We start from the raw sequence: 13,327 nt of genomic DNA, 5'->3' as shown, positions 1-13,327 counted from the left end.
GATAAAAGCGATAAAGAAGACCTTGCTCAAAATAGTTTGTAAATTGTGTGGAAATCTATTCACAAACCGGACTTTACATAGGACACGAGGCCATGCGTTTAGACTGGAAGAAAGAAGATTTCGTCTAAGGCAAAGGAGAGGTTTTTTTACTGTAAGAACAATCAGGATGTGGAATTCTCTGCCTGAAGAAGTGGTTTTATCAGAGTCCATACAGATGTTCAAACAGCTACTAGATGCATACTTGCAAAGACAGAATATTCAAGGATATAATCTTTCAATGTAGGGTAATAACTGCTTGATTCAAGGATAAATCTGACTGCCATTCTGGGGTCAATAAGGAATTTTTTGTCCTAGCTTGTTGCAAAATTGTGCTTCAAACTGGGTTTTTTTTTTTTCTCTTTTGGATCAACAGCAAAAAACAGGTGTGAGGAAGGCTGAACTTGATGGACGCAAGTCTCTTTTCAGCTATCTAACTATGTAACTATGTAAAATGGTCATAATTGTTACAGTATCAGCCAATTAGTAGCTGGTGAAGCCACCTCAATGAAATTAGGTTTTGCATGTTGTGATGTCTGGATATTTAAAAAAAATAAAATAAATGCATTTATGGATTTAAAAAAAACAAGCTAAAATAACCTTGAATACTATCAGGGAAATGTCCTGTTTACACTTAAATGATGTAATCTTCCAAGGATTCTTATTGCACTTATTGACTCATAATTATTTAGCTGCTGTTCATGGGGGGTCACGGTAAGCAAATTATAGATTTCAGTAGACAGTGATGCTTACAATGAGTCCAGCAATTTAGACTGCTCACACAGAGAAATAGCAGATTATCAGCCTTTAAACACAGATTATCCGCATTTAAAAAAATGATAATCCTCTTTTTTTTTCAGGTAGTAGAAAATCACCCAGTGTGGATCATTAGCCTTTAGCAACTGATTTTCCAGCAAAAAGGTGGAAAAAAGGAGATAACTGCATATTCCCTTACATACTTTCTAATAACTACAGAATCGGAGCAAATAGGACAATCATTCTAAGACGTTCTGAAAAGATCTCATAGAAAATCCCCCGCAATAAACACAGACAGGAAATGTAATAAGTTGTATACATTTATTATGTCGCTACGCACTGCCATAAAATGTAGTTGTTTTTTTTTTTTACGGATTTCCATAAGAATTTTTTTTCTGAAACCTCTTCAAAAGATTGAGACTAGAGAGATAGTTCGATGACGGATGGACAGACAGATAGACAGACAGACAGACGGACGGACAGATAGATAGATAGATAGACGGAGGGACGGATAGATTGATAGACAGACAGACAGACGGACGGACGGACGGACAGATAGACGGATAGATTGATAGACAGACAGATGATAGATATATAGGTAGATAGACAGACAGAGTTCTGTATATGTATATTATATATAAACAGAAATAAAGAGATGCACTCCAAGGACTTATTGAATGAAAAAAGGGGTTAATTTATTCCAGTAGGTATATCATCAAAAATAACCAACGTTTCGACCCATTCGGGTCTTTCTTGAGAAATGGGTCGAAAACGTCGGTTATTTTTGATGAAATACCTACTGGAATAAATTAACCCCTTTTTTCATGCAATAAGTCCTTGGAGTGCATCTCTTTATTTCTGTTTATAAAAGTTCAACGTGGTATAGCACCCAAGCTAAATTGGACTATTATCATGAAAGGGTGAGTGCCAAGAAACATGTTTTGTATGTATATACATATATATATATAACATTCTTAGACCAGAAACAAATATTCATATGGGAAAATGATTGACTGCAGTCTCTGCCAATGAGCAAACAGTATAATCTATGTATAACAGAATCATTTAATCTGTACTTTATCTATAAATTTATTTTAATCTACAAAATACATTATGCAAACATCAATTCATAAAACTGCTACGCTTCAGACATACCCTAAACCTAATGAATAGAAAGCAATCTCGCTGTTTAACTCCAGCTATTTTATAAAGTAAACCAAGGCTATTGAAATGACATTAATCTCAACATTTCCAGTCTTTATATGCTCCTTGTAGAATACACAGCAAGATATCTCCGGCCAGAGAAAACAGCATTAATTCGGGGTAAGTAGGGTGGTGATTAAACTGTTGCAATTAGTTAAGTGTGTGACTTGGCTGATTAAAGTACAGAACTCCAAGTAGTATTGTAGAAAAGGAAACCATGATTAGGACAGATTCTGTTCATTTTAAGTCTAATCCTGTATTGCAGTGCTCCTCAACCCGCTCCTCAAGACACACCTAACAGTCCAGGATTTAGGAATTACACAGGGTGTGTCTTAGGTGTTTTAAAAAACAAACAAACAAACAAACAAACAAACAAACAAAAAAATACATATTAGTCTCTGCAGGCTCCCCCAAACTCTGGCCTCTTCAGATGTTGCTGAACTACAACCCCCATGATTCTATGAATGAAATAGAATCCCTATTCTATTCTCCCTGAGAATCATGGGAGTTGTAGTTCAGCAACATCTCAAGGGCCAGAGTTTGGAGAAGTCTGCTCTAAAGGTTTCTTTTTCTAAACACCTTAGAAACACCCGGGTAATCCCTAAATCCTGGACTGCTATGTGTGCCTTGAGGAGAGGGTTGAGGAACACTGCTCTATGGCTTGTTTGGAGATAAAATAGTTTGTACAATATTAATACACTGGCAGGGCTATTCACTAAGTAAGAATTGTTAGGAGTTGAAAGTGAATTCAAAGTGAATTTTAAATTTTAGACCAAAATAACCAAACTGGAAGCATAGCTGACTTGGATAATTCTTCCAATCCAGATGTATTCTCCTGAAGTTTGAGATACATTTTGAATTCTCTTTGCATTCCTCATAAGCCTCACTTTAGTAAATAACCCTGACTAGTTAAAGGACGAGTGACTAGTGATATCACAGTTAGCCCACAGCCAATAGAAAATGACCCGGTAACTTTAAGGTAAGAGGTCATTAAGTGTCAGGCATGGTAGAGCATGCAGACTTTGTCCTGTCATCACAGTTTTTTTTTTTATGGCGGGACACTCAGCATGTTGTGAGATCAAAACGGAGGACAGTGTTGTAAAATGGTATTGTATAAATAAATACAAAACTGGAGATGTTGGAGAACCTTGTTTTGGAAATAAATGACATTGGGGCACATGGTTTGCAGTTGTATGTGGACAGAGGAGATTGCGAACCACTGATCTAGTGGTTGTATGTGGACAGAGGAGATTGCGAACCACTGATCTAGTTTCTTGCATCCTCTTATGACTTACTACATCCACAGAAATGGGGTTGCGGGGGCCTTGGTGACTTAAATAAAACTGAAACCCCTAAAAATCAGATGCTACTTTATTTCCTCTCTGATAGTTCCACAAGTAATGAATGTCAAACTAAACACATTTATTTATACATACGAAGCATGTAGCTTTTTTACACCAAACATGCAGCAAGGCACATTATACTTGTGCTGTTGTGAATGCTGCTTCATTATTTTAATTCATGTGTCTGCATTTTTTAACGATTGCACTGTGAGTATTTTGGAAAAGTTTTCACTAGATCAGAAATTGGCTTAAATCTTCCATTAAAGTTAATGTATGACTGTTTGGTTGTAACGGAGGTTTCTGACCTCATCGAAGCTGGTCCTGAATCTCCAATAATCTTTGACAATGCAGGTCCCTTGTTATGTAATGTTCACGTGATGCTCTTAATTGACATCTCTTTGGCTGACCTTTCAAAGAGACTGAACTCTTTTTTTTTGGATAAAGACAGAGATGCATTGGAGCAGAATAGCACTTAACACATTACTGCTGGTTTGTGGTTCACAATGGAAGGAATAGAATTTGCAACCATGACTCATTTCCCAGCCTATTCCCTGTACGCCGTCCCATTGCGTGTTGAATGCTTTTAAGTCTACGATCTCTACAAGGATTAAAAAACTTCAGACTAAATGAAATTGAGTAAAGACAAGAATATAGAATTGTAATAAGTTGAATCATAAAAGATAGCTAAATAGACAGGCAGATTCAGACAGATACACAGACATATACACAGACAGATACACAGATAGATAGACAGACAGACAGATAGATAGATAGATGGATATAAATAGACAGACAGGTAGATAGACAGATAGACAGACAGGTAGAAAGATAAACAGATAGATAGATAGATAGTAGGGATGTGCATAGGCAAAACATTCGGTTCGGCACTTCCGAAATTCAGGACTTCGGCAATTAGGCACTTCGGTTCGGTTCGGCACTTCCGAAATTCAGCACTTCCAAATTTCAGGGCTTCGGCAAATTTGAGACTTTGGCAATTCGGCACTTTGGGACTTTGGCACTTCTGGACAATTCCCTAACCCATATCCCTAACACAATCCCTAATCTTACCCCTAACCCCTAATGATTCCTGTCATCATTCCCGTTATTTTCCCTCCTTCTCCTGTTTTGCCACTTGTCAGAAATCCGAAGCACTTTGGCAATTCGGTTCGGCACTTCTGAAATTCGGCACTTCAGCAATTTGGTTTGGTTTGGAACTTCCGAAATTCGGCACTTTGGCAATTCGCCAATTCAGTCATTCGGAAGCATCCGAATGTCCGAATGAATGAAATTCGTCCGAATATACATTCGGAACGAAACGAATTGCACATGTCTAATAGATACATAGATAGATAGATAGACAGACAGTACATTTAGTTTTATTTCACTTAACGCATCATTACAGATATTTCTCTTCTTGGTGACAAATTGCAAGTCAATATTCTATCAGTTGAGAGAGTGAGGGCCTTAGGGTGTGTTTTATTTTATTTCTTTTTTAAAGACTCAAATTTGAAATTATTTTTTAATTCAGCTGGAATTCTTTCTTTAGTAAATATGATAAAGAGTTATTTTAAAAAAATGTTTAGCTGTCAAATTTTCTGTCCATTACTAGATCATGCAGAGACCAAATGGCCCAGCGGACAAAAGAGAAACAGTTCATGGAATGTATTTCTGAAACTAAATGGATGAAACCTTCAGCTCCATCCATTAAGGCTGAATCCCAGCCCATTTTACTTTACAATTCCATGAATGTAACCTGCTTTATCCATGTTTGATATATTTTTAGCCAATAAACTTGTTGTTATATATTTTTTGTGTTTTCATGTCAAGAGGAAACCTGAGTTCATTGTGTCTGATTTAAAATATGCAAAAATAGTTTTGTAAGTGGCCCTAAAATCAACATATTTTGTTTTGAACAAATTATTTTGAATAAATTATCATTTAAAAAAAATAAAAATGAACGCAACCCTAAAACTTGGAATAGATCTTAATTCTAAGAAAAAAAAATCATTTAAATAATCTTTATGTTTTACAACTGTACCTTCCTCATTGAAGTGGTTCCTTGTCGCTCAACAGCAGAAGTTGTGTACCTTCAATGTAATGGAGACAAAATTAAAAGAAATTAGAGAAAATGAAAAGACTATAAACACAGACCTGATGCTGTTTTGTTTTAGTAGTGAACTATGTTTAGCTATACAGAACTCCAGAGATACATTTTAGTTATAGTTGCTGGAAGAACCATTACAGAATTGATTCACAGAATTCTGAATATTGCTACCAGGTAATCTAAATGGCAAAATTCAGGTTCAAATTCAGCCGAGTTGGAGACTTGGGGGCCAGGGTCTCCCGCAATCATGTATAGACACAATCATTGCAAATTAAATTTGTTCTTTGCAGACAAATTTTGTTTGCCATGATTTTGTTGATAGCAGAGCTGGTGCTACCTTTCCAATGCCAGCTCCCCTGTAGCCCCCCATGCAGCACGGGCCAGAAGGTGGATATTTAGATATTTAAAGATCTCCCTGCATGGTGCTGACCAGAAGGGGCATTCCAAGGAATCTGCTCTCAGAAAGATGGCAGTTTAATCTGGCAACCCACCTGACCCCCAGGGAAATCAGATTCACCGGACCCCCAGGGAAATTGGATCCACCAGACCACCAGGGAAATCGAATCCACCGGAGCCCCAGGGAATCTGATTCACTGGATCACCAGGGAAACTGGATCCACTGGACCCCCAGGGAATAACGATCAGAGTGAATGGGGTTACATAAGATATTTATATCTACCTGAGACGTAAAGACCATTAAAATGTTGGCAATTCCTACTTACATTTTCAAAATAGCAGCAACCTTTTAGCTTATAAATACACAATTAGGCACACGACTCCCGCTGTTATCGCAGTGATATTAAGGCTTATGTACAGATATACCATCATATTTTATATAATGAGAAACCAAAATTGATACATAATTTCAGACTAACTTGGGTCAGGAGTAAATAATCCCTACACACAATTTGAGCACACCTATGTACAGTAAGTACAGGGAGTATGTACAGTAAGTATTACTTATCCTATAAAAGGCAGTGAGTATATCAAAGAATTGCTTAACAAAAAAGGGATGGAATTAATCCATAAAGGACATTTACAATGTATCACGGTGTCATCCTTTCAATTAAATTAAGAACTAAGATTTTACTAAGTCAGCATAGACCTTTTTGGGGGGGGATAAAGTGGGGGGGTCCTATTCTTCCTAATTTTGTTTAACCCGATTCTGTTGATATAGAATACAGATTAGACCACCATTCACGCACAGCTCTCGTTCTGATCCCATATGCACTTTTTTTGCTGTAAAAATCTTTGCTGCTGAAACGTATGTTAGAAAGTTGCTTACTGCAGTTACTTCTCCAAGTGGGGAAATTATGTGAGGACCATTGAACAATTATTACACCTTTTTAACACATTTTTACTAGACGTTCTCTTGTATCTGAGTAAAACAAATGTTGCAAATGATGCCCTTCGGTTGTTGCATTAGCGTGGAAAAACTTCATAAATCAGTCCCGCACAGATTAAACGCCATTTTCAGGGCTCACAAAACTCTGCTGGAATGGAATTATTGTGTTTGCATCTGTGAATTATACAGTCTGCATTCCTAGCGGAATTTATTATCTTCCTTAGAATTCGGAACACTAACAGTTTTTTGCTGACATGAATTATCAGCAATTCAAATGGAATTCAGAGTGCGTTTTAAATTTTTTCCAAAAATACCTAAAGTGAAAGCATGATGTTTTTGGAGATTTTTTTTTTGTCTAGCTATTTAGAACTAAGATTTGTACCTCACTTTCATTTCACATTCATATTCGCTCTTTAGTATATAATTCTGTACATGCTTTGACAAAAACGTTCTGCGGTTCCCCACAATGAAGCTGGCATTTTAATTAATGCTACATTTTAAATTGCACTAATTTTAAAGTACATGATACAGTAAGATTATAGATAGAGGAGAACTGTTCTGCTCTCTCACTTCGCAAGAGCCGTTATGGCTCAAAATGCATGAACTGTAATGTAGCAACTCTGTCTGGGGAAGCTACAGGCAAAGTGCTGTCTTTGGAAGTTGCAATAAGAGTCCCTTGTATTAACCAGGTAACTGTACTTACTGTATGTGGGCAATATGCCCTTTTACCGTCACTATTTGGCTTCCTGATGCAAAGTCCAATTCCAAAATATGATCAGGCTTGTATTTATTTTTGTGTGTGTGTGTGTGATTCAGTGAGATTTCAAAGTGAATTCAAAGTGAATTTTCAAAGGGAAGGACAAAATAGCCAAACTGGGAAAATTCTCTATGTTAGCTATGCTTTTGGTTTGGCTACTGATATATATTTATTATAATATATTATATTTATTCCAGTATATTATAAGTAGGCTTCACAGCCGAAACATGTTTGCTTCTTCTTTTATATACATGGCTGCTTTTTGATTGCAATACTTGTCCTGGGATATTTACTGGTGTTGTTTTTATATAATGTTTGTATAAATAAATATAATATTTTTGTGTAATCATCTCGAGTCTTGCATCCTGTCATTTGGAAGTGAATCTTGTAGCCAAGCCATTAAGAGCCTTTCTTACAGAGCCTGTTACGGCTCTGGCTCATGTGAGGAGAAATTTAACCACATTCCACTACTACACGTGTCTTACAGTTCACACTATGTTGCTGCTTTTTGTCTTTTATTTTAGGTATTTAATATTGTTCAGTATACACCTGATTATGGATTACCAACTATATATTTCATTCAAGTTTACACGTATTCACTAGGTGTTTATTTTATGTGTTATGAGCTGGTATATTTTCCCTGCGTATTGTACTGTAGGCTACTGTTATCATCCTTGCAAGTTCCTATACAAAGTTACCTGTCCATCTACATTTCATTACATTGAATAATGCTTTAGACTTAATAAAGGAGGGGACTGATGAAAGATTGTCGCTACAAATTTCTTTTAGTATAATAAAAATGGTATTTAAAGGATTTGCAATACTACATTATTTTGCATCTACTAATGGACTAAGACAGCGACTCAAATATCACGACCATCTACATTTCAAGCAGTTCAGGAATTCCTACAACAATTAAATGAAGGGCTTGAAGTGAGCCAACCATTATGGGGACAGCAGCCTGCCTGATATATATATTTATTTAGTAGACCTTACAATTAGTTAGCAGAGCCCACAGTTGAACCTGTGCCTCTTCTTAAAATATATCGATATCTTTTTATAGTATCTGTGTAGGCTAACGTGATATTTAGTAACAAACAAAACAAAAACAAATAAAAAGTTTGAGTGGGAGTGATGTGTAGTTTGTTCCAAATCAGAGTATTCTGATGCCAGCAAGGGGACTTTCATGTGGGTAAAGTGGGTAGGAGCAGGGGAGCGGGTGGAGGTTGTGTAAAAACCATAAATGAGGTTAATTATTTCCATTAACCCTTTCATAACGGAACCTCTTCTCAAATTCTGTTATTTCGTGACAGAGGCCTTTCTGGCAAATTCTTCTATAGGTTTGTTCCAACGTCATTTAACACTTTCTCTTTAAATATACCCATACATAATACATGCTGGTTTTTAATGGACAGACAGGTCTTTCTTCATAACATGTCCCACTACTGTAAAGACGTCTGCTGTTTCTGCTACTGCTTCTGAGTACAGCAATACCCCACATTTATATATTTCTAATAGCTAATAGAGAAGCAATAAATCGTGATGCACATGCACAGCCAAATTCTACACTCCGCCAAGGTAATGATGCTATCAGCAGCATTTTATTCCCAGGCCAAGTGTTAATCTGTCAGGAAGACAGCTATTAGAGGTAGATTTGAACCTGCAATGTAAACACTGCAGTTTTCAAAAACTGCAATCTTTTTTAAGTTGCAGGGTTAAACTTCTTGGAGATAGTGTTCCTTTAAGGTTATTTAACCCCTTAACCCCTTAAGGACACATGACATGTGTGACATGTCACGATTCCCTTTTATTCTAGAAGTTTGGTCCTTAAGGGGTTAAGGGCCAAACTTCTGGAATAAAAGGGAATCATGACATGTTACACATGTCATGTGTCCTTTAACCCCTTAAGGACCAATCTTCTGTAATAATAGGGAATCATGACATGTCACACATGTCATGTGTCCTTAAGGGGTTAAGGTGATTTAAACCAATCCGTTCATGATATGGAGCCAATTGTAAGGACATTAATGAGAACTCCTTACCACATATGGACCCTGTCATGAAGGGGTTAAAAGGTGTTTAGTTTAGCACACACCGAATAATTCTAAATCAGGATAGTGGCTTGTTTACTTGTTTATTATAATTTTATTTTTCGCAGTAAACTCAATGTGATTGGATGAGAAATAGTTATTATATAAATAGAGAGAGTCCTAGACTCAGCTTGACTTAGTATACCTTGACCCACACATCTATCATGCCTGGTGGCGTTGCAGTCTTTGAGTTACATTGTGGTCTACGTTACACTATTCCTGTCTATTTCCAGTAGTGCATAGTGAACAATGTCACACCCATTCCTCGTCGCTTTCACAACATCATGCAGTATAGACACATTTGCAAATTGAAGTTTGTTTTTTGCCCATCACTACTTAGAAAACTTTACTAAATGCTTTTTATTGTAACACACAACGTTTATATTTGATTAGAAAAACATGAGGCTATTCGGGTTCCAAAGCTTCCTGCAGAATGTAAATACAACCTTTGGCTTTAATCCAACAACACTGTACTGGAGGCACTACAGAGATTATATAGAGAAATTTAAATATCTCTTACACATGAGTAAATTTAAAGCTATATACTCATATAAACAATCACAGAAAAGAAAGATATGGTTTATATGGCATTTATATTTTGAGTAGAGTTATGTGTCAGGACCTTATTCAGGAATTTGTATAATTTATTTCTATAGAAAATGAACCAGTACCTTACATCATTTCAGCTTATGTCTGCCAAATGACATTTAAAGGAACGCTATAGTGTCAGGAATGCAAACATGTATTCCGGACGCTATAGTGCTGAATTACATATTTAGCTCTCCGCCCCCCCATCTGTGGAAATTAAAGTTTTTGAACTTACATTTTCTCCATCGTCGTGCTGGTCTCACTGTGGCGAGCCCTGCTTCCATGGCTCAGATCATCTTACACAATCTTGATGATCTCAGCCAATGCAATGCTTTCCCATAGGAAACACTGCATCAATCAGCATCTCCTCATAGATGCATTCAGTCAATGCATCTCTATAGGTAGTGTTCAGAGCGTGGAGATGCTGAACGTAGGTGCGGCGCAGGGTGCAGCACTGTAATAGGGAGCAACTCTAGTGACCATCTAAGTGAGTGCCTTTTCTCTGAAGGGTCATGCTATAGACACCAGAATAACTACATTCATCTGTAGTGGTTCTGGTGACTATAGTGTCCGTTTAAGAGTGAGGATTGCTTGTATTTATTGATTAACCTTACTAGACGCCCAGTGCACTGTGCCAGGTATCAAAACCTCATAATTACAGCAACATCCAACATTAAAGGAGCTGTTATTGTACAGTAAAACTTGAGAGCTACACGAGGTCTGGGTTAGCAAGCCTCTCTGCATTTCTTGGAACACCAGGAACCTGTGCTAGGGCAGTGCAGACCATGCACATTATTATATGTACTTGGACTGTGCAGTAGGCTCTAGAACCTTACAGATGATGCTTCAGTAGTGCTCCCTGTCCTGTAGGTTTATGGCTGTACAGGCAGGCTCTCAGTAAGCCTGGCATAATTGATGCCAGGCTGACACACCCCATAGTGGGCAGTCCCACCACTTTTCCACAGCTGCCCACCCATTAAGGGCATTGCCAGTGATACAAGTCGTGTCACTGGATATGCCTCCCTCAGGGCCATCCAGCCCAATCTCATACCTCCAAATGTTGGGAGATACGGATTAGTTCTAGTGGGTGGCTACGTTAACGGTCAACTAGAGTTGGAGTAACCTCCAAACCCCAGGGCTACATTTACGGTAACGGTACTGTATGCGTTGGTTAAGGGTACAACTGAAGTCAAGCTGCTACTGACAGAAATCCCCATCATTCACAGCTAATCTACAACACCTCAAGTGTCCTTCTGAGGTTTGGGGTCTTCTAACAGGGGTGGCTGTTATGACTGGCACTGTAGATGATGCAGCGCTCAAATAAAAGTAAAGGCATTGCAAAACCAACCCAATGACTCATGGTATTTTACAATCTCTATTGTATTACATAAAAGCATTTTAATTGTGGAGTCCATTATCACAGGCTCTACATCAGCAGCAAATATGTTACATTGATTCAATCTGGTTTATTGAAAAAGAATATAAATCTAATCATACCAGGAGATGGAGGTGAAAGTTGAGGAGCAGAAGGCTATGCGTTGCACCCCAAAAATTACAGAATGCACCTCACAACTGCAATGTTACTCATTTACAAAATCTTAATACTTGAAATTCTTGCAACAGAACACTGATATCCAGATAATAAAATTGTTATAAAATGCTTAATATCCTGTTGACTTTATTTGTAACCAGCATAATGCATAAAAGTAATGAATGTAAAAACTAATGGCTTAAAAAAGCCTAGTTTTAGCAGAAATCAGGCATTCATTCCATTCTATTACAGCTTCATTTCAGCTCATTTTTTTTAAATGTCCGCTTAAATAAATCTATTGTGCAAACTCATTCCATCTACATCTCTATTACTGCTAAATTATAAATTAGGTTTTCCACTTGCCTTCCTCCAAACACTGATCTAATATTAGCCCTCCAGGGCCTCACAGCAGCACAAATGTTTAATACACAGAATTCTGTCAATGATTTTGCAATTCATGTAGGAGCGATATGATGAAAAAGATGGAGATTTAGATTTAAAAGTAGTAAGTCCTGCAGCATAAAAGAAGAGGAACTATGTAGTATTGTTTATTTATTAACTCATTTATTTTTCACAATATTTCTCATGTCCAGGGAAGAGTGGAATTTTTTCAAGTACTTTAGAACTTTGAGAAAATCAATTGTACACAGCATATGTTAGATGTATAGATAATGCAACAGATATATGCTAAAGAGACATGTCGATACGGCTGTGTTTGTAGAATGGAGCTCATGTGGATCTAAAAATATATCCCCAGGGAGGTGCAGCTCTGTTGAATTTTGTGTACAGTAAAAAATAATGTTAGCTGCTCTGCTTTGAAGCTACACAATGCAAATGGACTTCCAGTAGGTAGAATGGTAACCATTTAGTAATGAATTCCATGGATGAATTGGCTTCTAGACTTTGGATACGGTGGAGAGGTAACTGATGTGGGGGGGGGGAGGGGAGGGGGGGAGGGGAAGTTATGTAGTTTCAGATGGTGCAGGCTGTAGGTCTACCTACCTACATGTTGAGAGACAATGGGGGTTATTTATCAAAGTATTTTGTTCTAAAAGTGACCTAAATTACAAAAAGTGTGACTCTCATCATGGAAACCAGTAGAACCAGTAGAACCAGCAGGCCCATTCCATTTTGCATTGTTGCATCAATTTTTGGAACTGAACACTTTGACAAATGACCCTCTTTATATTGGTTATTGGTGATTGCACATTACATAGCACTTTGCTGCAGAATAGTCCCTGTTTTTGCCTTGATAAATATCCCTCATATTTCAACCAAACTCATTATTGGCTTTCTTTAACAATTGTTCTAAACACTACAAATGACCACCACTAAACTGGGCAATCAAGAAACGGGCAGGCCACCTCTGTCTCCAAAGCAGCTAGCATTAACCTGATTTGGGAATATCATAAATCAGATAAACTGAGTAAACTAAGCAATATCCCTCTTCCATCATATCTGTTCACAAAAGTTTCCAATTCTATTGAATATTTCATTCATGACAATCTCAGTTTGGTACAACCTCCTATTTTTTTTGTTTGATATCACTTACAGCAGATTTATGCATTTAAAAG

The 13,327-nt window shown here is 37.3% G+C and overlaps 1 protein-coding gene across 1 annotated transcript in view; it reads right to left on the bottom strand.

Moving 5' to 3' along the window:
- The window catches only part of LOC134572731 (connector enhancer of kinase suppressor of ras 2-like), a 442,602-nt gene that overhangs the window by 54,523 nt on the left and 374,752 nt on the right, over positions 1 to 13,327 (bottom strand). The window contains exon 16 of the mRNA XM_063431863.1: positions 5,377 to 5,425. Within this exon, the coding sequence (XP_063287933.1) occupies positions 5,377 to 5,425 (49 nt within the window). The remainder of the gene's footprint in view (positions 1 to 5,376; positions 5,426 to 13,327) is intronic.

This window comes from Pelobates fuscus, chromosome 9 (genome assembly GCF_036172605.1).
Source record: "Pelobates fuscus isolate aPelFus1 chromosome 9, aPelFus1.pri, whole genome shotgun sequence".
Lineage (NCBI taxonomy): Eukaryota > Metazoa > Chordata > Amphibia > Anura > Pelobatidae > Pelobates > Pelobates fuscus.
The sequence above is the reverse complement of the archived record's forward strand: the minus strand, read 5'-3'. Positions and strand labels throughout refer to the sequence as shown.